At 51.1% G+C, this 26576-nt stretch overlaps 1 protein-coding gene across 6 annotated transcripts in view; it reads right to left on the reverse strand.

Moving 5' to 3' along the window:
• col16a1 (collagen, type XVI, alpha 1) overlaps positions 1–26576 on the reverse strand; it is a 779331-nt gene that overhangs the window by 335937 nt on the left and 416818 nt on the right. For all 6 annotated transcript variants that reach the window (XM_072502210.1, XM_072502224.1, XM_072502220.1 and 3 more), the window contains 6 exons: positions 21828–21935; positions 18446–18568; positions 16615–16668; positions 16485–16526; positions 14117–14152; positions 1061–1114 (listed from right to left, as the gene is read on the reverse strand). In XM_072502210.1, the coding sequence (XP_072358311.1) occupies positions 1061–1114; positions 14117–14152; positions 16485–16526; positions 16615–16668; positions 18446–18568; positions 21828–21935 (417 nt within the window). The remainder of the gene's footprint in view (positions 1–1060; positions 1115–14116; positions 14153–16484; positions 16527–16614; positions 16669–18445; positions 18569–21827; positions 21936–26576) is intronic.

Genomic DNA, 26576 nt, shown 5'->3' on the forward strand with positions numbered 1-26576 from the left:
CTCTGCGACACTGGGCTGGGTCTCTGGCACGCTGGGCTAGGTCCGTGCGACACTGGCTGGGTTTCTGCGACACTGGGCTGGGTCTCTGCGACACTGGGCTGGGTCTCTGCGACACTGGGCTGGGTCTCTGCGATACTGGGCTGGGTCTCTGTCGCACTGGGCTGGGTCTCTGTCGCACTGGGCTGGATCCCTGCGACACTGGGCTGGGTCTCTGCGACACTGGGCTGGGTCTCTGCGACACTGGGCTGGGTCACTGTCGCACTGGGCTGGATCCCTGCGACACTGGGCAGGGTCTCTGCGACACTGGGCTGGGTCTCTGCGACACTGGGCTGGGTCCCTGCGTCACTGAGCTGGGTCCCTGCGACACTGGGCTGGGTCCCTGCGACACTGGGCTGGGTCTCTGCGACACTGGGCTGGGTCCCTGTGACAGTGGGCTGGGTCTCTGAGACAATGGGCTGGGTCTCTGCGACACTGGGCTGGGTCTCTGCGACACTGGGCTGGGTCTCTGCGACACTGGGCTGGGTCTCTATTGCACTGGGCTGGATCCCTGCGACACTGGGCTGGGTCTCGGCGACACTGGGCTGGGTCTCTGCGACACTGGGCTGGGTCTCTGTGTCACTGGGCTGGGTCTCTGCGACACTGGACTGGGTGTCTGCGACACTGGGCTGGGTCTCTATTGCACTGGGCTGGATCCCTGCGACACTGGCCTGGGTCTCTGCGACACTGGGCTGGGTCTCTGCGACACTGGGCTGGGTCTCTGCGACACTGGGCTGGTTCTCTGCGACACCAACCTAGCCCCACTCCCCTGCCATATCTCCATAACCCCACCTAACGTGCACATCGCTGGACTCTATTGGGCAATTTTATCGTGGCCAATCCCCCTGACCTGCACATCGCTGGACACTAACGGGCAATTTTATCGTGGCCAATTCACCTAACCTGCACATCTTTGTAGTATCATCACCAAGAACAGCGGATTGAAATGAACTTTGAGTAAATGTATGGCTTGGAAGGAAGATTGGGAAATCTGTACAAAGTGCAATGGGTGGTAAATACTTACTTTGCTGCCCTTTTGTCCACTAGATCCTGGTGTCCCGTAAATCCCGGCTGCACCCTGGAGAAAAACACAAGCATTAGGAAAAGTCTATGCTGAGGACAGGGTTCGACTGCTGAGCTGCTTTCAAGGTGGAAGGGAAGTTATTGCTCAGCAAAAGCCCCAGTGCTCATGACATAGATGGCAGTGTAGGGAGCTGAAGGTTCCAGGTTGTAGATGGTGTGGGTACCTGCTGATCCAAGCCCGTTACCCACACACATATTGGCTGTTCGTCAATTTCAAAACATCTATATTGAAAATACAATCACAAAGACATAATCAAACCTGTTTTGGCACTGAACATGTTAGTATGGAGTAAAGCTCCGTCTATATCATCCCTATTAAACACTCCCAGGACAGGTACAGCACGGGGTTAGGTACAGAGTAAAGCTCCCTCTACACTGTCCCCATCAAACACACCCAGGACAGATACAGCACGGGGTTAGGTACAGAGTAAAGCTCCCTCTACACTGTCCCCATCAAACACTCCCAGGACAGGTACAGCACGGGGTTAGGTACAGAGTAAAGCTCCCTCTACACTGTCCCCATCAAACACTCCCAGGACAGATACAGCACGGGGTTAGGTACAGAGTAAAGCTCCCTCTGCACTGTCCACATCAAACACTCCTGTTAGCGGAAGAAATTGCGATATGTGTCAGGATTGGTATAATAAAGATGTCTCAAAGTATTGTAATAGCACAGGTCAAGGGCAAACCAGCAGGCAAGGGGTTAAACATATACCAAGGGAAAACCAGCAAGCAAGGGGTTAAAGTCACCCACATTGGAAATGATTCAATCATCTCACAGAGCATTTGAATATGAAAAGGGAAACACAGGAGGGCCCAGTAAGTCTAAGGGATCCATTGTCCAACACATTCACACCTCTTCTAGAAGTTAAATACGTTAAGCACAAACCCATGAGATTGTACGGAAACATTGTATTCTTTAATCGTTTTCCCATTACGAGGACCAGAAAATATGCATACTGATCACTTTGTATTGTTCTGAATGAATCAGGGACGTCAGTGCCTGCTTGTGACTCCGAAGAACTTCAAATATATATGCATGTAATTCTGAGGACAGGCAGAGCTGACTTTTGCGAGCTACAGGATAGTCGCAAAATCTATCTCTCCTGTGTGCCCACAGTTTTTCTGAATTAAACAAAGTTTTGCCAACACCACACAGTCGAGACCAGACTTTGAGGTTTTTCTTCCCTCCAACACTCCCAGGACACGTACAGCATGGGGTTAGATACAGAATAAAGCTCCCTCTACATTGTCCCCATCAAACATTCCCAGAATAGGTATAGAAAGACTAGAATGATTTAATCAAAAGTGATTTAATTTTGGTTACACAGAGGGTGCCAACCCTACCAGATTGCCTGGAGCCTCCAGAAAGTGAACCTTAATCTCCAGGACTGTGCTGTTAGCACAGAAGCAGGAGGAAGATCATTGCGGCAGTGCAAAGAAAGGTGTGTTTCATTTCATGTTCATTGAACAGTATTACTATTTTATCATCATTAGAAGCAAATATACGGAAGTTGAGAAATGAGCTGTTTGATTGGACTGGGAAGTTAGACCCCAGGGGTCATTGAATGAAACCTGCATGAATATGCCCAAGGAGAGAGTTGGAACCTGCAGGGCCTCATGAATGTCTCACTGAACATTTGAAACCCCATGCTAAAAAGGACAAGTTTACAATGCACAGCACCCCCATCTGCTGGCGCCTCTTTGATACTACAGATTTCTTTGCAACACATACGGCAATAGAGCATTGGAACGTTGGAGCAGGGGTTAGGTCGTTTAGAATCAATGAATCATAGAATCAGTACAGTGCAGGAGGAAGCCATTTGGCCCATCGAGTCGGCACCAACCCTCTGAAAGAGCACCTTGCCTAAGCCCACTCCCCCGCCCTATCGCCATAACCCCATCTAAACTTTGGACATCAATTGATCATGGCCAATCCACCTAACCTGCACATCTTTGGGGGAAACCGGAGGACCCGGAGGAAACCCACGCAGACACGGGGAGAACGTACAAAGTCCACACAAACAGTCACCCAAGGCTGGAATCAAACGCGGGTCCTGGCGCTGTGAGGCCACAGCGCTAGCCACTGCCACTGCCCCACCACTCTATCCGGTTTTGTCATTCAATGAGAGTTTGCTACCAACACAAACCTGCAACCAAACTCCAAAAATCCACCTTTTCCCCATTTCCCTCAATAGCTTTAGGATAACAATCTCAGTTTTTAAACTAACAATTGATCAACGTCCTTATGTGAAAGAGAGTTTCAAAACTCTGCCACCTTGGGTGTGCAGAAATATTTTATTATTTCACTCCTGAAAGGTCTGGCTTGAATCTTTTAGACTGTGCCATTAATTCCTGTATTTTACACCTCGTTTGCCTCTATCTGCGTACCTCTGTATCTTGTCACCCCTTAAGCTGCCAAATTGCAGTGAATGCAATCCCAGTCCTTGAAGTCTGTTTGGATTTTGTGTTTCTAATATTTCCCCATTTAAAAAGTACCCTGTTTCATCCTTTCTAAATCCAAAATGGATGACCCAACATTTGAGTCCATGGAAACTCATTTTCTACTGCTTTGCCCATTCAATTAACCTATCAAAATCTCTTCATAACTTTCGGCTTCTGTGTATGGTGCTTACAAATCCCTCGATTCGGGATTGGTCTCATCAGATTAGAAAATAGAGAACATCACTCCTCTATTCAAGAAAGGAGGGAGATAGAAAGTAGGAAACTTCAGCTGAACATCCAACATAGGGAAAGTGTTCAGCTTATAAATTGAGCTTAGAAAATCTTATGACGATCAGGGTCAGTATCGTTTAGTGAAAGGGTAATCCGGTTTGCCTTTTATTTTAGAAAGAGATCTTTGAGAGAGAGACTAGCAACATGGATAGAGGGGAACTAGTGGATGCACTGTACTTAGATTTACAGAAGGCATTTGACAAGGTGCCACATCAAAGGTCACTATACAAAGTAAGAGCTCAAGCTGCAGGGGGTAACAAAGCAACATAGTAAAGGATTGGTTAGCTAACAGGAAACTGTGAGTAGGGATAAATGGGTAAATTTGCGGTTGGCAAGATGTAACGAGTAGAGTGCAATACGGAATATGCTGGGGCCTCAACTTGTTCACAATTTATATCAATGATTTGGATGAAGAGACTGAATGTATAGTTGCAAAATTTACTGATGACACAAAGATAAGGAGGAAAGTAATTGTAAGAGGACTGTGTGGCCAAACAACCGGCAAATAGAGGAGAATGTGGGAAAATGTGAACTTGCCTACCTTAGCAAAAAAAGTAGAAAAGCAGAAAATTATCTAAATGGAGAGAGATTGCAGAATTCTGAGACACAGAGGGATCTGGGTGTCCTGGTACATGTACAGTCCAACGCTAGCATCACCACATCCTGGTTCATGAATCACAGAGAGGCATTGAAACAACTGATGAGGAAGGCAAATGAAATACAAAGGGAATGCAATATAATAAGTAGGGAAGTCTAACTGCATTTGTCCAGGACATTGGTGAGACCACATCAGGAATATAGGGCGGGATTCTCCCGCAACTGGCTGGATGGCCCGACACCGTCGCCAAGAGCAGCGTGAACCACTCCGGCGTCAGGCCGACCGGAAGGTGCGGAATCCTCCGCACTTCTGGGGGCTAGGCTTGCGCCAAAGGGCGCCGCACCAACCGGCGGTGAAGGTCCAGCGCGAGTTGGCGCATGCGCAGAACCGCCGGCGTGGTTCCGCACATGCGCAGACCAGCCGGTGTGTTTCCTGCGCATGCACAGGGGGGTTCTTCTGCGCGTCGGCCATGACGGAGCCCTACAGAGGCCGGTGTGGAAGGAAAGAGTGCCCCCATGGCACAGGCCCGCCCGCAGATCGGTGGGCCAGGCCACCGTGGGGGCCCCCTCTGCGGTCGGATCCCCAGCGCACCCCCGAGGACTCACCTAGCCAGCTTACAAGCCAGGTCCCGCCATGATGGACCATGTCCATTTCACGCCGGCGGGACTGGCCAGGAAATGACGGCCGCTCGGCCCATCGGGGTCCGGAGAATTGACGGGGGGGGGGGCGCTGCCAACCCCACCCCCGCCCGAAAACTGTCGTGGGAGAATACGGCAGCTGGCATCGGAGCGGCGGGGCGTGATTCGCGCCGCCCCCCCCCCCGGGGATTCTCCGACCCGGCGGGTGGTCGGAGAATCCCGCCCATTGTGTCCCGTTTTGGTCTCGTTATTTAAGAAAGAATAAAGATGCATTGGAAACAGTTCAGAGGAAGTTCACGTGACTGATGCCTGGGATGGGGGAGCAGGGTTATCTTCAAAGGACTGATTACATAGAAACATAGAAAATAGGAGCAGGAGGAGGCCATTTGATCCTTCAAGCCTGCTCTGCCATTCATTATGATCTTGGCTGATCATTCAACTTAACAGGCGCTATTTAACGGAAACGTTTCTAAGTGTCATTTTGGGTGCATTTGGTAAGAGTTTTCTCATCAGTCGCATTGGCGAGATTGCGACCCATATTTAACGGCACTCAGTGCCAAAAATGACCCCCCACGAGCTTCTCGTCTTTACTGGCTCCCTCGCTGTCTGATTCGCCGGATCCGCGCCTCTGCAGCTCGCCGCAAACAAGGGGGAGCTGCTTTTTAACGCTCCCTTATCACTCACTCCCAGTCAACACACAACATGGCGCCATGCAGACCTGCTCCTCACTTTGGCGATGCCAACCAGGCTAGGCTTCTGGATACTGTGGATGAGAGGTGGAGCATCCTGGTCTCTTGAGGGGTTCGGAGGCTCGGCAGCCGGGTCAGCAATGCTGCCTGGGCGCCAGTGACAGATGCTGTCAATGCAGGCAGCATGACCAGGAGGACCACCATCCAATGTAGGCCGAAGACCAATGACCTCCACCAAGCTGCCACCTCTCTTCTGGCATCAATTCCACCTGCCACCCTCAAATTTCCAACCCACTACCCAAACCCCACAAATCACCAGCTGACACCTCGCCCCCTCCCCACCTCCGATCTTCGTGCTTTTTCCTCAGGACCCCTGGCACCCACCAGCACAATCCCTTCATGTCCAGTTGCGGTGCCACTTGCTATAGACCCCACCCCCCGCAACAACACGCGTGGCTCAAAATGCCCTCTCTTTGTTCGCCCCGCAGGAGAAGATAGCGGGAAAGGGCCAAGAAGGGGTGCGGGTTACCTGAGATCTGTCTCCTCACCCCAATGAGGAACGGGCCCTGTAGATCGCAGGGTTGTCTGAGGCGAGAGCAGTCTCTGGCAGTGAAGTTGACCTGTGCTGCAGAGGTGAGGATTCACTGCCCCAGGTGGCCTGTCTCAAGTGAGCTGTTCATGTCAGGCAAAATTATCCTTCCCTCTCACTGACCATATGTCCATTCTCTCGCAGGATCACCATCTGATGGGGTCGGGCTATCCAGGATCACCCCCACCCACCCTGCCACCCAAGAGAACACCTTGGGTGAGAGCTCTGAGGAGACCACTATCGAGGCATCACAGCTATCACCCCCACCTTCCACCAGCACAGAGACACACATCTCGGTGGACAGCTTCTGGGGCACAATCTGGTGAGCACTGCCACAGTTTCTGATGCACATCAGGTGGAGGCAGGAACATCCAAGGGAGGCAGCAGTCGGGAGGTCTGCTGGATCCCAGGACCAGCTGAGTCCCAATCAGATGCCGAGCCTCTGGGCAAGGTTATCCTGGAGCTGATGCAGATGATTGGACACGGCAATGAGATTCAGGAAGGGATGTCAGTGACATTCCGGTGAGTGCATAGCCGATTGGAGGTGTCCCAAAGGCTTTGGGTGCAGGAGATAATGGTGCCAACAATGCATGGCACCAAGGCCAACACTGCTAGTGTAGCGACAGCAGTGGAAAGTCTGCAACACAAGGCCAGCATATTCAGTGGTGGTGAGAAGGGTGTGGCTCAGTCTGTGAAGACAATGGCTGAGCACCTGAACATCATATCCCAATCGATGGAGGATGTGTCCCAGATACAGGTGGACATTGGCGGGGCACTACAGAGCATGGCCCAGTAACTGAGGAACATCGCTGAGGACGTCAACACCATGGTGCGGACAATGGGGAAGCGCCAGGACCGCTGGAGCAAGATGAGCTCACTCCAGCTGCTCCTCCGTCCCACGGAGTCCTCCAGGGTCCTAGGGCACCAGCAGGGAGGAGGAAGTACCGGAGGCCAATCCAAAACCTCCGACCATGGAGACGGCGGCGGGCTCCAGTTCTTCCGAATGCCCTCTTCCTGACAGTGGCGCATCGCAAGGCAGCGGTCAGAACAGGGTGGCACGGCGATGCCAGTGACATTAGTAAGTCGCCTGGGCCCTCCAGGTCCTCCAGAGGGCATCTGCCAAGGGTATCAAAAGGGCATCCTGGGGACACACCTAGATGTAGCAGTAGACCATGAAAGATCAAGAAAATTGATGATCATTGAGTGGACAAATGGAGGAGGGCGGAGGTGGGCGGAGCGCGGGGGGGGGGGGGGGGGGGGGGAAATCATAATCTGTAGCTAGGGGGATGGAAATGTCAAACGGTCATTATTAAAACATATTACACCTGATACACGTGAAGCCTTTCTTAAATTGATTTACGAGCTGTGGGCGTTGCTGGTTAGGCCAGCCGTTATTGCCCATTCCTAAATGTCCTTCAGAAGGTGGTAGCAAGTTGCCTTCTTGAACAGCTGCAGTCCTTGAGGTGTAGGTACACCCACAGTGCTGTCAGGGAGGGAGTTCCACAATTTTGACCCAGTGACAGCGAAGGAATGGCGATATATTTCCAAGTCAGAATAGTGAGTGACTTGGGGGCAATCTCCAGGTGGTGGTGTTCAGTATCTGCTGCTCTTGTCCTTCAAGGTGGTAGAGGGTGTGAGTTTGGAGGGTACTGTCTAAGGAACTTTGGTAAGTTCCTGCAGGGCATCTTGTATATGGTACACACGGCTGATAATGTGGGACAGTGGTGGAGGGTTTGAATGTTTGTGGAAGGGCGAGCAATCAAGCGGGTGGCTTTGTCCTGGATGGTGTTGACTTCTTGAATGTTGTTGGAGCTGCACTCATCCTGGCACTGAAGGAGGGGAATGGAGGGGGAAGGAGGGGAATGGGGGAAAGAAGGAGAATTGGGGGGGGGGGGGAAAGGAGAGTAATGGGGGGAAAGTAGAGGAATTGGCGGGGAGTGAGCTGATGGCCAAAACCTCCTCCTATGCATTGCGGGCAATGATGAGGGTCTCCTTGGTCCTCCGGGCATGCCAGACCATGCCACATATCCTCCATCCTTCAGCTCCTCATGTGGGTCCTCCCTGGACTCGTCCACCATCCTCTTCTTCTTCTCCTCTTCCACAGACACTAGGCCACATGTCCCTCCAGTGTCGCCCCAGTGCTGAGCCAGGTTCAGGAGGGCACAGCAGGCCACCACAAACTGTGAGACCCTCTGGGGAGCGTACTGCACGGCACCACAACAGCAGTCCAGGCACCGGCACCACATTTTGAGCAGTCCATTGTACCGCTCAATGACAACACGGGGAACAACATGGGCATCTTTATTTAGGGTCTCTGCCTCAGTCTCCTGCCTTCGCATTGGCGACATCAGCCAGGACCTCAGCGGGTACCCCTTATCCCCCATGAGCCAACCCTGGGGAGTTGTTCGAAGGTGCTGGGAATCTCGAGTGTCCCAGGTTGTAGCTATCATGCACGCTCCCTGGGAAGTGTAAACACAGGTAGATGATCCGGAGATGGTGGTCGCACATGAGGTAAACATTCAGGGAGTGGAACCACTACCTGTTAATGAAGGGCACTCCTTGATGCATCAGTGCGCGCAAGGCGACATGCGTGCCACCATTTACCCCCTGGACCTGGGGCATCCCGGCGATGGCAGCGAATCAAACAGCTGGGCATCATTGTGGGCTTGATCCAGCTCAAAGCCGATACAGTCTGCTGCCCAGGCAAACAGGGCTCCGTACGTTCACGGATGCACTTGTAACTTGGGAAATGCTGCACCAGTCCTCATTCAAGCCCTGGAATGAACCGGTGGCATAAAGGTTCAGGGCTGCAGTGATCTTCATGGCCACTGGGTGTCCTCCTCCTCCATGTGGTGCCAAGTCCTCCACATGGCACAGGTGCTGCACTGTCACTTTGTTGAGACAGGGGGCTGGATTCTCCGCCGGCGGGATGCTCTTTTTTTCCGACGGCGTGGGGCTGTCCCACAATGTGAAACCCCATTGACCTGCCAGCATCCTGCCGGTGAAACAGAAATGTGGGGCGGCGGGGCGGAGAATCCAGCCCAGAGTCTCCTGCAGCACATGCTGCCCGTCAGCTTCCTGACAGATGAATGAACCTGTACACCTTGGACCGTCGCGGGCGTCCCCCTCTGGGTACCTCCTCTACCTGATCGGTGGCCAGGTCTTCAGAGTGTGCCTGCGTCAATGCTGCTGCCTTCTCCGGTGTCTGGCCGCTTGGGCTGCCACCAGCACTGCGAGGGCATCCGTGCGGGGTTTGTACATTCTCCCAGTGTCTGCGCGGGTTTCACCCCCACAACCCACAAATATGCGCAGTAGGTGAATTGGCCATGCTAAATTGCCCCTTAATTGGAAAAAAAAGAATTGGGTACTCTAAATTTGAAAAAAAAATTGTACTTCTTTTAGGCTACTGAACAAAAAGGAAACAGCAGCTGCAACCTCCAGGCATCTGTAGCCACCAGCAGCAGCAAGCAGCAAACATAACCTGAAGCACCACTTCAGCTGTGACGTATTGTCACAACTAACAAGACCAATTCCTCATTAGCAACAGTCTTCAGCTGTGATACTAGCGGCTGCTCATAGCCAAAGAGAGTTAAAGTGACCTTCAGCATAGAACCGAGAGCAGGGCTCTGCCCTGGAGGTGTTTAGTAGACAGTCAGGCAGCAGCTGGAGCTGTCCCTGTGATGGGTCTCCACAATATTTAATGATGGCTTGAATGCCTCACAGACAATGTCTAACTCATCCTTGAAAACAATGTTTGGGCCTCAAATGCTTTCTGTGGTAGTGAATTCCATCGGCTCACCACTCACTGGGTGAAGAAATCTCTCCTCAAATTTGTCCTGAATGCTCTTCCCCGTATCCTCAGACTGCAACCCCTGGTTCTGAGCACCCCACCATCGGGAACATCCTTCCTGCATCTACCCTGTCTAGTCCTGTTAGAATTTTATAAGTTTCTATCAGATCCCCTCCTCACTCTTCTGAATTCCAGCGGATATAATCCTAACCGACTCAATCTCGCCTCATACGTCAGTCCCGGCATCTCAGGAATCAGTCCGGTAAACCTTTGCTGCACTGCATCCAGAGCAAGAACATCCTTCCTCAGATAAGGAGACCAAAACTGCACACAATACTCCAGGTGTGGTCTCACCAAGACCCTGTATAATTGAAGCAAGACATCCCTGCTCCTGTACTCAAATCCTCTTGCAATGAAGACCAGCATACTATTTGCCTTCTTTACTGCCTGCTGTACCTGCATGCTTACCTTCAGTGACTGGTGTACGAGGACATCCAGGTCTCATTGCAAATTCCCCTCTCTCAATTTATAGCCATTGGACAGGCTGGGCCTGTAGCCACTGGCAGTTTAGAAGAATGAGAGGTGACGTTATTGAAACATGAGAATACCTGACAGAATGGGTACTGGAAAGATGTTTACTCTTGTGGGGGAGACATGAATAAGGGCACAGTTTGAAGATAAGAGGCCTCCCGTCTATGATGGAGATGTCGAGAAATTATTTCTCTGAGAGTGTTATGAATCTTTACAATTCCCTTCCTCAAGAGAGTGGTGAATATTTCTAAGGCAAAGGTAGGTAGATTCTTGACTGATAAAGCAGTCAAAGGTTATCAGGGTTAGACGAAATGTGGAGTTCAGCCAACAATCAATCAATCATGAACATATTAAATGGCGGAGCAGGTTCGATGACCCAAATGCCTACCCCTTCTCCCATTTCATATGTTTGTAAAAACAATGTCACCTATCTTTGTGGTATCAGCAACTTTAAGGATGTGGCTTAATCTCTGTTCATCTAAGTTGTTAAGAAACTTTTTGAGCGATTAGAAAAAGAGTCTTGTTTTGGGTGTGAATAGCGGGGTGTTTATCAGCGTTTGCAGCACCGAGAACCACCCCACTACCAAGCGGGACCTTTTTGGGGGGCCTCTGTGGGGAACACCTCGTCGACGCCGCACTTATCTCATTTCCTGCACCAACTTCGGTGCAAGAGGTGATCGGGCCGCAGTTTTTAAATGTCTTCCCGATCTCTTGACCCCCCATCGGCATCCCCACGGTGACCTCCAGACTACCCCCCTCCCCCACCACCACTGTCCCAACTTACCTCTTAGGGCCCTCAAGCCCTCCGTCACCACACCTTCGAATCAGCAGATTCAAGGGCGATCAGTGATGTCACATCTTGATGGACTTGGCTGTCTGCCAATGGACTGTTTTGAATTGCCAGGCCTTATCAAGAACATCTGCCAATTGGTCGGGGTTTTCTCTGGAATGGCCCTTCTTCTATGTGATTGTGTTAGGTGTTACTTTTGTTTTGGTCTGAAGCTGGACGGTCACAGCCATGATCTCTCTCATTTAATGGACTATTTCTAAATATCCAAAGGAAAGACCTTCCATTATCCACAGCCAGATTGAACTGCAGGGGAATTCATTCCAGCCACACACTGAAGGCAGGGCCAGTTGTTTATAAACCTTTAAAAAAATCTTATCTCATAAGGCTGTTGGGCATACTGAAGTTAGAAACAAGTAAGAATTAAACAGGCCTAAGGCGGATCCTTTGCAGGAGGGCCAAGGTTAATAAAAGTTAAAGGGACTCCCCTAACTGAATGCCCCTGCCAGAGGATCTCCACTAGTCTACCGGTGGCTTCAACCCCTAAACATCCTGGGAGGTCAGCCTGCTGTAACAACCTCAACATAGGAAGTAAGGACATTCGACTTTCATTTCATGTTTTAATTCCTGTTATTTTTACCCCCCACGCCACCGTGTAGAGGGCGGGATGGTAAACGGGGGAGTAGTAGTTTAGCTGGCCGTTATTCTAGTATAGTTATTGCATATTTCAACTCTGTTCCTGTTATAAATAAAGGGTTTTTATGTTCAACTTCCAAACCTGGTGACTTGAACCTATTGAGCAGTCAAAATTCTGCAAAATTTATACAAATTATTGGTTAATTGACTTGTGCTGGGACTCCGGGGTGTGTGGGGCTGGAATTGACTGCGCTCTAGCCCAGGGTATTGGAACACTTTGTTTACACATCCTACAGCACGGTAGCACAAGTGGATAGCATCGTGGCTTCACAGCACTAGGGTCCTAGGTTCGATTCCCCGCTGGGTCACTGTCCGTGCGGAGTCTGCACGTTCTCCCCGTGTCTGCGTGGGTTTCCTCCGGGTGCTCCGGTTTCCTCCCACAGTCCAAAGATGTGCAGGTTAGGTGGATTGGCCATGATAAATTTGCCGTTAGTGTCCAAAAAGGTTAGGAGGGGTTATTGGGTTATGGGGATAGGGTGGAAGTGAGGGCTTAAGTGGGTCGGTGCAGACTCGATGGGCTGAATGGCCTCCTTCTGCACTGTATGTTCTACGTTCTACAGGGTTCCTCGATTCTATGCCGTGTATAATGGGTGAATGGATATGGAAGTGGCAAAGCTTGATATTGATGGCATGAGGGGTGGGTGGGGTGACACAGATCGACATGTGGAGTGAATGGGGTTGAGGGGTGAAGTCTAGAGGGCCTTACTATTTTGATTATAATTGTGTTTAAGTCTCACAGCACCAAGGCATCCTTTAAACCAAGCTTTGGACATAATTCAACCCTTCACCTTGGGGTATTTATTTTTATTCATTCATGGGATGTGGCCATTGCCGGCTGTGCCAGAATTTATTGCCCATCCCTAATTGCCCTTGAGGACAGTTAAGAGTCAGCCGCGTTGCTGTGGGTCTGGAGTCACATGTAGGCCAGACCAGGTAAGGATGGCAGATTTCCTTACCTAAAGGATAATAGTGAACCAGATGGGTTTTTATGACAATTGATTCATTGTCATCATTAGACTTTTAATTCCAGTTTTTACTGAATTCAAATTTCACCATCTACAGTGGCGGGATTTGAACCTGGGGCCCCAGAGCAATACTCTGCATCTCTGGTTTACTAGTCCAGTGACAATACCACTACACCACCACCTCCCCTTCAAATCCCCCCCCCCCCCCACCACCACCATCCTCACCGTGTCTGGAACAGCCTCCAATAGCTCAGCAGAGGTTTATGAGCATTGAGCGACCCAAGGGGGTAAATTCAAAACTAATCATAGAACATTACAAGATAGATGGAGGTCACTTAGTTTACCATTCCTGTGCTGGCTTGATTGAACATTTATCCAATTAATTCCCTCCCCTGTTCTATCTCCAAAGCCCCACACTTTCTCCTTTCCAAGTGTTATCCAGTTCCCTTTTGAAAGTCAATATTGAACCTGATCCCACCGCCCCTTCACAGTGTGTTCCAGATCGCAACGCGCTGCGTAAAGTCAACCCTCATCTCCTCGGGCTGTTTCACCAATTATATTCAATGTGGCTTTTCTGGGCACTCACATACTGGCCACCGTCACAGTTTTTTTTTGTGAAGTTAGCACAGCATTAACTCTGGTAGGACATATGACAATAATATAATGACACCGTACCAACAGGCGTAAGGACCAGTGACCAATTCTCATGCCAGGTAGTGGGCACGTTGTGCCTGGAGCTGGGTGTAAGTTGCTGTCACGCACTGATCCTGGGAGACTCAGCAATCGGCCCATGGCTCCAGCCAACACTCCGGGTATATGGGTTGGAAACAGGCTGGGGTTTGACTGGCACAGGAGACATACCAGTCTTCAATGACAAAGGGTAAAAGTCAAGGGTCAACAGTCGTTCTCACTTGTCCGTCAGCATCAGGATATAATCAAATTCCAGCCAATAGTGAAACATTCCAAGGATTTACTCACCGGACTCCCTGGTTTTCCGATCATCCCATCCTTCCCCTAAAAATAAACATTATTATTTTTGTAATGTGCACTAACACTGAACCAGTGAGATTATCTCCATAAAACTTTCTTTGCAATTCGCAAAATCTATCCAACTGTGATCTCTAATTTTGTTAAAATTCATTCATGGGATGTGGCCATTACTGGGCGTATTTGTTGCCCATCCCTAATTGCCCTTGTACTGAGTGGCTGGCTCGACTGTTTCTGAGGGCAGTTAAAAGTCTGACAGACAAGGTAGAGATGACAGATTTCCTTTCCTAAAGGGAATTTGTGTTCTTCCATGCATGACGATGGTAGGCTAGTTTGCTATTGCAGATTTTATTCATTGAATTTAAATTCCTCCAGCTGCCTTGGTGGAATTCGAACCCGTTTTCCGAGAGCATTACCAGCCCCGTGACATTACAATTACACAAGCTCACTCCCACCATCTACTGACCGAGGGACGATGGACAGAGAGAGAGAGACCATAGAATCCCTACAGTGCAGAAGGAGGCCATTTTGTCCATTGAATCTGCACCAACCCTTGGAAAGAGCACCCGACCTAGGTCCACTCCCCCACTCTATCCCCGTAACCTCATGCATTGATCATGGCCAATCCACCTAAACTGCACATCTTTGGACTGTGGGAGGAAACCGGAGCACCCGGAGGAAACCCGCGCACACACGGGAAGAAAGTGCAAACTCCACACAGACAGTCCCCAAGGCCGGATTGAACCCGAGTCTCTGGCGTTGTGAGGCAGCAGTGCTAACTACTGTGCTACCGTGCCGCCCCAAGAAAGGGAGGACCAGAGAGAGAAAGATAGAGGGGGAATGAAAGAGGCAAAGCAAACGAGAGATGGAGGGAAGACACAGAGTGGAATCTTCCCAGCCCCACACAGGAAGATTAGGAGGACGGACTGGGATGAAACCTGAAAATGAGTACAGCACGTCAGCTCCCTGAAGTGGTCCCACATCTGAATGATCATGTTGGAGGCAGAGGCTACCTGACTGGCAATGATGGGGAACCAATGAGGGACCTTATTGGCCCAAGTGGGGGAAAGCTCACGGCACTGGCGGACATTCCTGATAGGTCCTGTCCCAGGGCTGAAGTCTGACGTAACTGGAGGCTGTCTCCAGGCAGCAGGACAGAGGACCATCAACGTCTCCCCTTCATCACTCCAGCTTGGAGCCTGCTGGGATGGGAAAGCCATGGCCGCAGCTACAAGTCTACCAGTGGTCTTTCCTCCTGTTCCCACACCGTTCGCTCCAACCCCTCTCCTAATCCTTTCCTACTCCACCCTCGGTGGATTCATCCAAAAATACAATGTTCTTTTTCACACGTACGATGATGTCAGCCCGCCCCCAACTCACCAGCACCTCCCCCGATCCACAATCTTCTGTCAGTTATCAGACTGCTTACCTGTTGTGCCGTATGGGAACAGAACTTTCTTCCACTTAAACGTTGGGAAAACCAAAGCCATTCTTTTCACTCCAGGTCACACATCCCGTTTCCCAGCTTGACACCAGCCCTGATAACTGTTGGAGACTGAACCAGACCCTTCATGGCCATCAAGTCTTATTAAACTTGGGGATGAGATTCCGTCTACATCCTCTCCATCATCAACTCCTTCTAATTCCCCCTCAGGAATATTTCTGTTTTTTGGCCTTGTCTCAGATCATTGGCTGCTGAACCATCACCCTTGCCTTTCTTACCCCCAAGTTAGGAGCTGGAGTGGGCCATTCAATGAAATCAAGACTATTCTGACTATTGTAACTACCTGCCTACCCCGATAACCTTTCATCCCTCGTTTATCCAGAATCTACCCAGTTCTGCCTTGAAAACATTTAATGACAGTTTTCACGGCCTTTATGATGTCCCTTCAAACCATCTCTTTGACAAAGTTTTTGGCCACCTGATCGAATATATGCTTATCCTGTGAATCTCTTTGGGAACCTTTACCATTTTGATGGAGGGATTATACATTACAGAATCCCTACAGTGCAGAAGGAGACCATTCGGCACATTGAGTCTGCTCCGACCCTCTGAAAGAGAACCCGACCCCACTTCCCCACTCTATCCTCTTATCCCCATCTAACCGACACATCTTTGGATAATAAAGGGAATTGATAATGGCTAATCCACCTAACCTGCGCATCTTTGGACTGTGGGAGGAAACTGGAGCACGGGGAGGAAGCCCCACGCAGACACAGGGAGAACGTACAAACTCCATACCAGTCACCCAAGGTCGGAATTAAACCCGGTTCCCTGGCCCTGTGAGGCAGCAGTGTTAACCACTGTGCCACCTTGCCACCCATGAATGCTGCTCATAAATGCAGGCTGTTTACTCACCGGCAGCCCGGGGTCTCCTTTCCCTGGGGATCCCACCTGTCCCTGTTGATAAAAAGGGAATTGGTAATTACATTAAGCTGCAACAAGCAGAAAGAACCACTGGGCTGGAGCACAGAGACCACAAACCTACCTTTTCACCTTTTGCTCCCGAAGGCCCTGTCAATCCCTGCAGTCCTGGTTTACCCTGAGTTAATCCAACAGCCACAAGTTATTAAAGCAGAAAGGTTTTGACACAAACTTTCTTTATATTGAATTCACTGTTATCCTGAAGAAACCAATGTTTGTGTGGGTACATTTTAAAAAGTCCTGACATCTCCTTAAACCTCACCCAAGTCGCCATCTTCAGCGATGTGAGCCAGATAGAGACACAAACACACTTACTGGCGCACACAAGTTAGGAGTGTAACGGAATACTCCCCACTTGCCTGGATGATTGCAGTTCCAACAACACTCAAGAAGCTCAACACCATCCAGGACAAAGCAGCCCTCCTTGATTGCTCCCCCTTCCACAAACATTCAAACCCTCCACCACTGACAAACAGTGGCAGCCGTGTGTACCATCTACAAGATACTGTGCAGTAACTCGCGAGTGTTCCTTAGACAGCACCTTCACAACCCACAACCACTACCATCTAGAAGGATAAGAGCAGCAGATACCTGGGAACCCCACCTGGAGGTTCCCCTTAAAGTCACTCACCATCCTAACTTGGAAATATCTCACCGTTCATTCACTGTCACTGGGTCAAAATTCTAGGAACTCCCTTCCTAATAGCACTGTGGGTGTACCTACACCACATGGGCTGCAGAGGTTAAGGAAGGCAACTCACCACCACCTTCTCAAGGGGCAACCAGGAATGGGACATAAATGGTGGCCTGACCAGCATTCCACAAATGATTTAAAAATCAACACAGACACACATGCAGGTGGGACATAAAAGTCAAGGGCCAATCAAATGGCCAGCGGCTCTAAATCCCAGCAGCTCAGTGGGAACAGTGGTGATTGGTGTGACTGCAGAGCCAATGAGGGAAGTGAGCTACATTGGAGCCAGGAACAAAGGTGAGACCATGGTTTTACTGGGACCAGACTGGCATGCTCCAGCAAGGAGGGTGAAGGGGGGGGGATACCAAGATATGGGGAGATGTTGTGGTTGGGTTTCTGCTATACACAAGGTGCCCATAAAGGAAGCCAGCTTCCCTTAGTGAAACTTAGCAGGCTGCACATTCAGCGCGGGCCTCTTCCACCATGGGGGAAACCACAATCATTGGCCACTTCAGAGCCTCAATTGGTCCACAAGCCTCCCACTGCTTGCAAAATTATGACAAGGGATAGGGATGGTCAGGAAGGTACCCATGGCATGGTGCCCAATTTTACATCCCCCCTCCCCCACCCACAGATAAATGTACACACACACAAACAAACAGGACACACAAACGCACACACACACACATACTGATGGACATTACCTTGGCAAGTCATTGGCACAAACTGTTCGCTGTCGGTATCACTTGTTTTTTGGGCCTAATTATTACACTAACTTCATTTTCTTCTTGGCTCTTAAGACTTTTCTCCTCTTCAGTCCCTGCTCTAGATTTACAAACTATTGTGTGGCCCATTGCCACGAGTTCAGGTTCCCAGGTCACCATTTGATAGCACTGAGTTTCAAATCGAGTGATACTGGGAGTGTGACTAGGCCGCAATCCTATTCACAAAGGAACAAAACCATTGACCTGATGTCAGAAACTCCCAAAACACATTGGAAGGAACATACCCGTAACAAGAAGAGATGGATCAAACTGAGTGAGAGACCATAAACTGAGAGAGAAACAGGCTTGTTTGGATAATGAGATACAAAGAAAGGGATGTAATATAGAAACAGGTATTTAAATGGATCTTGCTCAAGTGGTTTAGTCAGTGCAATTCTCTATCTGGTGAATGTTTGGTTTCAATGACTTGGCCTCACATGTTTTCCTGGTTCTCCCATCCCAGGTGGTCCAGGGTCTCCCTGAGGGCCCGGTTTCCCCGGAAGTCCAATCACGTCTTTGAAGTCTTCTGGAATGGTGGGACAGACCTCACACTGATCCCCCTGCACAAGACAATGAGACGTCAGTACAGACTGTGTTCATCAAATAAAACCTGATGGAGTCACGACTCTGGTGTAAGAGGATTTGGCAGTTCACTAAATCCAGAGGAACAGTGGGGTTATTGGAGAGCAATTAGGTAAAGAATGGAACAGCAATTGGAAAAGTTGTTTAGATAAGATTGGAGGGGTTGGGACTGTTCTTCTTGGAGAGAAGAAGGCTTAGAGGAAATTTGATAGAGATGTTCAAAATCATGAGGGTGTAGATAGGGAGAAACTGTTCCTGCTCGGAAAAAGATTGAGAACGAGAGGGCACAGATTTAACATGGTTTGCAAAAGAAGCAACTGTGATGTGAGAAAAAACTTTTTCACACAGCGAATGGTTGGGGTCTGGAATGCACTGTCTGGAAATGTGGTGGAGGCAGGTTCAATCGAGGCGTTCAAGAGAGCATTAGATGGTTATCTGAATAGAAACAATGTGCATGGGTATGGGGAAAAGGCAGGAGAATGGCACTTAGTCATGATGCTCATTTGGAGAATCAGTCCAGAAACGATGGGACGAACGGCCTCCTTCTGCACCATAATAATTCTGTGATTCTGAAACCACAATGTAAAACATGAAACAAATGCAGAAAATGCTGAATAAATTTAGCTGGTACGGGAGCATCTGTAGAGAAACAGACTTAACGTTTCGAGTCCATATGACTCTTCTGCAGAGTGGCAGTAATTGTAATTGAAATGGTTCTGGGTGTTGGCAGACTACACAATATTGTACAGTGAGGAGTACGAAGTGCTCAACATGAAGCAGTCAAATTCTAGAAGCATCTTCACCACACATTCTGTACGCAGTTCAAGGAGATGGCCCATCACCACATTCCCAAAACAACTCGTGATGGGCAATAAATGCCAGTCTTGCCAGTGATACCCACATTCTGAGAATGAACGAGTTTCTTTTTCATGCCTTGAATAATTTATTGCAAATTTAAAATCAAATTGCCACCTGTACTTTGAACCTGAAGTGCAAGGAAAACAAAAACTCAACTTTTGAAACTAACATTTAAAAAAAAAAATTTTAGAGTACCCAATCATTTTTTTCCAATTAAGGGGCAATTTAGCATGGCCAATCCACCTACTCTGCACATCTTTGGGTTATGGGGATGAGACCCATACAGACATGGGGAGAATGTGAAAACTCCACACGGACAGTGACCCAGGTCCAGGATTGAACCCGGGTCGTCAGCATCGTGAGGCAGCAGTGCTAACCACAGCATCATTGTGCTGCCCCAATTAACATTTATTTAGAGGGGGCATCATTGACATTAGTTTGATGGTTGTGTAGAGCCTGACACAGTGTTGCTCTGACATTAGTTACGACAAGGGTTAATTAATCCCACGGCCTGAAAATAATTAACCTTCAATTAGTGTATAAATATTACCAAGGACACTCCTACCCCCTTTACAACAGCACGGATAGAAGATTGGTTAGCTAACAGGAAACTGAGAGTAGGCATAAATAAGTCTTTTTTTGGGTTCGCAAGATATAACGAATGGAGTGCCAAAGGGATCAGTGATGGAGCCTCAACTATTTATGATCTACATCAAAGACTTGATTAAGGGACCAAAGGTAAGGTTTCTAAGCTTTTGGATGACACAAAGATAGAGTATAAAGAAGAGGACCTAAGGAGACTATAAGGGGATATAGACAGGTTAAGTGAGTGGGTAAATATTTGACAGATGGAGTATAATGTGCGAAAATGTGAACTTGACCACTTTGGCAAGAAGAATAGAAACACAGCAAATTGTTTCAATTCTGCGAGATTACAGAACATGTGAGGTGCAGAGGGATCTGGGTGTCCTGGTACATGGATCACAAAAAAGTTAGTATACAGGTACAGCAAGTGATTAGGAAGGCAAAGGGAATGTTGTCATTTAATTGCAGGAGGCTGGAATATAAAAGTTGGATATTTTTCTACAATTGCATGTGTGAGACCACATCTGGAGTGCTGGGTAAGGTTTTGGTCTCCTTACTTGAGAAATGACCTAATTACATTAGAAGCAGTTCAGAGAATTTATGAATGTATTTGTAGTTCCCAATTAGAAGAAGTTCAGAGAAATTATCAATTTATTTTCATTTCTTCCATTGATCTATTTTTCTCTAACCATTGTTCCCCCTTCCTCTCACCCCACCCCACTTGGGCTATTTGTTCCCTGTTCCTAGTTGCCCATTGACACACTGCTTACCTTTATTCTGCCATTCGCACATTCTAATTTCTTTTATGTGCCACCATTATTAGCCCCCTTCTTCGCCTTAATCACCCCTATATACATTCTGTCCACAACATCTTTGTCAATCTCCACCTATCGCTGCCCCCCTATCCAGCCCCACTGCTCCATCCCTCCACCCCACAACAGTATAAATCTGACCCTATTGCCAGTTCTCTCCAGCTTTAACAAAGAATCACCCAGACTCAGAATGTTAGCTCCTTTCTCTCTCCACGTCAGACCTGCTGAGATTGTCCAGTATTTTCTGTTTTTGTTACAGATTCCAGCATCCGCAGTAATTTATCAGAGAAGGCTCACTTGGGTGATCCCTGGGAAGAGGGGGATATCTGATGTGGAAACGGTGGACAGGTTGGGCCTGTATCCATTGGAGTTCAGAAGAATCAGAGGTGATCTTATTGAAACAGTCAGATCATGGTTAATTTGTATCTCAGTTACAGATTTCCAACTTTATCCAAATCTCTTGCTCTCCTTAAATAGCAAAGCTCTATCATTCTCAGTCTTGAGAATTTCAATTTCCCCCGAGCATCCCAGGCATGTGCAAGAGAGAATTCCATGCTGTCACCGCACTGTCTTAAAAAAAGTTCTAACTGATTTCAAAGCTGAATATCTCTGATCTAATTTTAAGATAATGCTCCTTTGTTCCCAACTCTCCATCATAAGAAATAATTTCTGTCAATCCTACTGAATCCTTTTATCATTTTAAAGATCTAAATCAGACCATCCCTCTATATTTTATGCTCAAGGGAATACGTCAAATTTATGAAACCTGTCACCCTAATGTATTCACTTTTAGCCAGTTATATTCTGGTTAAATGCTCTGGACCCCTCCAGGTTAAAACACTCTTCATTCTGTGGTGCTCAGGTCTGAACGGTTACTCTGAATGAGGTCCCACTGGGGCCTCTTTACAAAAGAAGCATATTTTTTTCACTTTTACATTCCAGCTCACTTAAGATAAAGGCTAATGATAATTTACTCACTCACCTTTTCACCTTTAGGCCCATGGCGGCCTTGCACCCCTGGAATCCCATGGAAACCTGGGATTCCTGATGCACCCGGCTCTCCCGAATCACCCTTTGGCCCAGGATCACCCTAAATGAACAGGATTACTGAGTGAGCCACCAGTTCTATGCACGTTGGTTAGAATTTAAATCCAAACCCCTCACTGTACACTCACCTCGTCACCAAGTGCCGCAGCAACAATAATTTACATTTATTGCATTTCAAATATTGAATGTGGCCCAAGGCTCCTTAGGGAGACTTGAGCATTAAAAAAAAACTACACATAGCAGAGAGAGAAAAAACAGGAATTCATTTTCACTTGCTGAGGCGGTTCGTCTGGGGGAGAACATAGCTGTACACAAATTGCTTGTGTGATGGGGGTAGCCCCCTCCCATCGCAGTGGTCTCACCACCTCCTGGTACACACAAGAAAATGGACAAGCACGACAGCTCCTGCAGTGCTTTCTGAGTAAACTGGTGTTCCAGAGATAGAAGGCAGGGAAGGTGCAGATCTGTAGGTCCGTCCACCCCGCAAGGGTGACCCCCTCTTCTCGGTGTACTGGATGATAATAATAATCAGACTATACAAGAGATTGCAACATAACACACAACAGGGAGGAACAGAGGGGTTTATATTCAGGGCATTAAATTCCTGACCTCAACAAGATCTGGACAACGTTCAGGCTGAAAGGTAACACTCATGTCACACAAGTACAAGGTATTGACCATCTCCAAGAGAGGAGTCTAACCACCTCACTTTGATATTCAACAGTATCATCTGTCACAGTGCGCAGTTATGGGGCGAGATTCTCCGACCCCCCGCCGGGTCGGAGAATCGCAGGGGGCTGGCGTGAATCCCGCCCCCGCGGTTAATATTCGGCGGGGGCGGGAATCGCGGCGCGCCGGTTGGCGGCCCCCCCCCCCCCCCCCCCCCCCGCGATTCTCCGGCCCGGATGGGCCGAAGTCCCGCCGCTAAAATGCCTGTCCCGCCGGCGTAGATTAAACCACCTACCTTACCGGCGGGACAAGGCGGCGCGGGCGGGCTCCGGGGCGTGGGGCGATCTGGCCCCGGGGGGTGCCCCCACGGTGGCCTGGCCCGCGATCGGGGCCCACCAATCCGCGGGCGGGCCTGTGCCGTGGGGCACTCTTTCCCTTCCGCGTTTGCCACGGTCTCCACCATGGCGGAGGCGTAAGAGACTCCCTCCACTGCGCATGCGCGGGAATGCCGTCAGCGGCCGCTGACGCTCCCGCGCATGCGCCGCCCAGAGATGTCATTTCCGCGCCAGCTGGCGGGGCACCAAAGGCCTTTTCCGGCAGCTGGCAGAGCGGAAATTCGTCCGGCGCCGGCCTAGCCCCTTAAGGTTGGGGCTCGGCCCCCAAAGATGCGGATAATTCCGCACCTTTGGGGCGGCGCGATGCCCGACTGATTTGCGCCGTTTTGGGCGCCAGTCGGCGGACATCACGCCGTTTCCGTAGAATTTCGCCCATGATGTTACAAATTTTTGGAAAAACTGTTTCGAAGTCATGGGGTGAGATTCTCGGACCCCCCACCGGGGTCCGTGCCGGGGAGGGGGGGGTGCGAGGGCAAGTGAGTTGGTCCACCTGGCCAGGTGCCAGCCTCCAACAGTCGGACCCATGCGGTCCATGCCACCTGGCTGGGAGGGAGGAGGGGGTATGGGCAATGATGACATGTCGTTGTCCCCCCCCCCCCCCCCCCCACCCCCCGCGTCAGCCAGCGATGTTGGCCGCTGTGGCGGCAGCCGCTAATGTCCATGTTGCCCTGGATGAGGAGGAGGAGGAGGAGCGTGCCAGAGAGGCGGCGCAGGCTTCCGCAGACGGGCAGGCGGCAGCCGATCAGGCTGGAGGGACACCTGACCGACAGGACGAGGAGGGGGAGGAGGACATCGCGGCCCCACGGCAACGGAGGCACCCGAGGACACCCCGTGTGTACCGGCCCCGGCTGTCATACCAGGTCCTCATGGACCGGGAATGCACGAGGAGACTCCGGATGAGCCGGGAAACTGTGGCACACATCTGCCACCTGCTGGCGCACCTGTCACCGCGTGGAACTGGCGGGGGACACCCTCTCCCCGTGTCCGTCAAGGTTACGGTGGCCCTGAACTTTTATGCAACGGGGTCATTCCAGGCACCGAGTGGGGACCTGTCCGGCATATCGCAGACATCGGTGCACCGGTGCATCCGGGCAGTGACAAACGCCCTATATGCCATGGCGCACCACTACATCCTCTTCCCCGTGGACCGGGCCAGCCAAGATGCCCGGGCCATGGGCTTCTCTGCCGTGGCCGGGTTCCCCATGGTCCAGGGCGCGATTGATGGGATGCACGTCGCCGTGCGGCCACCTGTAGATAACAGGGCCGTGTTCACCAATAGGAAGGGGACCTATTCGATGAACATACAGGTGGTCTGCGACCACCGCATGATGATCCTGCACGTCTGCGCCCGTTACCCGGGCAGTGTACACGATGCACTTGGGACGGAAGGGGGGGGAGCCCGAGGTGTTGAGGTGTTCCGGGACCTCCCCTACAATGGGACCCGGAACAGGCCCCAGCACCTCCTCCTCCCTCGGGGTGCCCGATGGCCCCAGGTCTCTACATGGGTGGGGGATGCGAACGGACTGGCCATCTGATGCCCCCCCGACATCTGGCACTGCCAGTCCTGGAGGTCTGTGCTGGTATCGACAAGGGTCTGCAGGTTTGCAGCCATGGAGCTCAGGTGGTTGGCAATCCCCGTCTGTGACTGTGCGACGACGGCTCACACATGGGCAATGGCGCCGATGCCCTCAGCGATGGCCTGCTGAGACTGGGCCATGGCCTGCTGAGACTGGGCCATGGCCTGCTGAGACTGGGCCAAGGCCTGCAGAGATTGGGCTATGGACTGCTGAGACTGGGCTATGGACTGCTGAGACTGGGCCATGGCCTGCTGAGACTGGGCCATGGCCTGCTGAGACTGGGCCATGGCCTGCTGAGACTGGGCCAAGGCCTGCAGAGATTGGGCTATGGACTGCTGAGACTGGGCCATGGCCTGCAGAGATTGGGCTATGGACTGCTGAGACTGGTCCATGGCCTGCAGAGACTGGGCCATGGCCTTCAGAGACTGTGCCACGGAGTTGAGCCCCTCTGCCATCTGCCGCTGGCGCTGGCTCATGGCCTCCTGTGAGAGGGCAGCCATGTCCTGGGCCACAGACGCCGCCTGCACGGAAACCCCAGGCCTCGCAAACCGCTCCCCATGTCTGACACCGTCGCACCCATTGCCTCCACCGCGGACGCCACCCGTGCGGTGTCGGCCTGGGTGGCACGCATGACCGGCACCACTGCCAGCTCCTGGACACAGGTGGACTCCTCCACCTGCGACTGCAGCCGCCGCAAGCTGCCGGCACCCTCTTCGCTCGTCTCCGGTTCGGTGGTTGCATCGGACCTATGGGTGGGTGTGGTAACTCCAGGAACCCGGGATCCATCTGGGCGGCAGATGTATGCTTGGGCTGGGCTGCCCTCCGACCGCCCGGCCCCTCTGCTGCTCCTACCTCCACCTGCTGTACCGGGATGGCTGTGTTGTGCGCACCAGTGAGTGTACCAGACGCCTCATCACTAAAGTGCCCAACCGAGGTGAGCGTCTCTGCAATGGTGGAGGGTGTCGGTGACAGCAGTGGCATTGTGTCGTGCGCATCGTCCGACTCTGCGTCCATGCCACTTTGGGGTGGCGGTTCGTCTCCGCCCATCCAATCTGTGTCACTGTCCTGTATTTCAGTTTCCTGAGGTGTCCTGGGTAGGGGTGTCCTGGGTTGTGGTTTCGTGGCTCGGCTGTGACGGGGGCCTGTGGCTGCCCCTCTCGTCGCTGGGTGGCACAAGCCTGCGTCGCCGCACCCGCATGAGACGGGGGCGTCGTCTCCCTGTTGCTCCAGGTCTCTCCGTCTTCCGTGGTCTCCGAGGGGCATCATGCGGGCGTCGCATGCCAGAGGGTCCGGGTCTCTCCGGCTCCCGTGGTCTCCGAGGGGCATCGTGCGGGCGTCGCATGTCAGAGGGTCCGGGTCTCTCCGGCTCCCGTCGTCTCCGAGGGGCATCATGCGGGCGGTCTGCATCTGCGGGGATGGGTGCCTGGACGTTTGGTCCTGCGATACACAATGAAGCATGCATGGTTAGACATCAGGCAGTGATCAGGTGATACGGGGGAGGGGGATATAGGGGAGGGGGGTTATGGGGACGGGCTGTCGGTGGCTCACTTGCTGGTGGGCCCCCGACCTCTGCATCAGCAACCTCCCGGTCCTCAGGTCCGCCAGCCAGTTCCAGGGCCCTTCCCTCATGTTCGGTGAGTGGCCTCTCATCAGCTGGGCCTCCTCCAGTCCTCACATGCTCCCTGGTGTTGTGTGCGCGTTTCTCCTGTGGGGGGTGGTGGCAGGGGTAAAAGGCAACAGTGTTAGACAGGTATATGAATCCACGCCATCGGTTGCGCGTGTATTGCAGAGGTTAAGGTTAGGGCTGGATTCACTTGGGGAAATGGGGGTAGGTGGATATGGGGGATATGGGGCAGGGGGTATATGGGGGAGGGGGGATATGGGGGAAGGGGGATATGGGGAGGGGGATATGGAGGATATGGGGGAGGGGGATATGGGGGAGGGGGGATATGGGGGAATATGGGGGAGGGGGGATATGGGGGAGGGGGGATATGGGGAGGGGGGTATGGGGGATATGGGGAGGGGGTATATGGGGGAGGTGGG

This window comes from Scyliorhinus torazame, chromosome 1, assembly GCF_047496885.1.
Source record: "Scyliorhinus torazame isolate Kashiwa2021f chromosome 1, sScyTor2.1, whole genome shotgun sequence".
Lineage (NCBI taxonomy): Eukaryota > Metazoa > Chordata > Chondrichthyes > Carcharhiniformes > Scyliorhinidae > Scyliorhinus > Scyliorhinus torazame.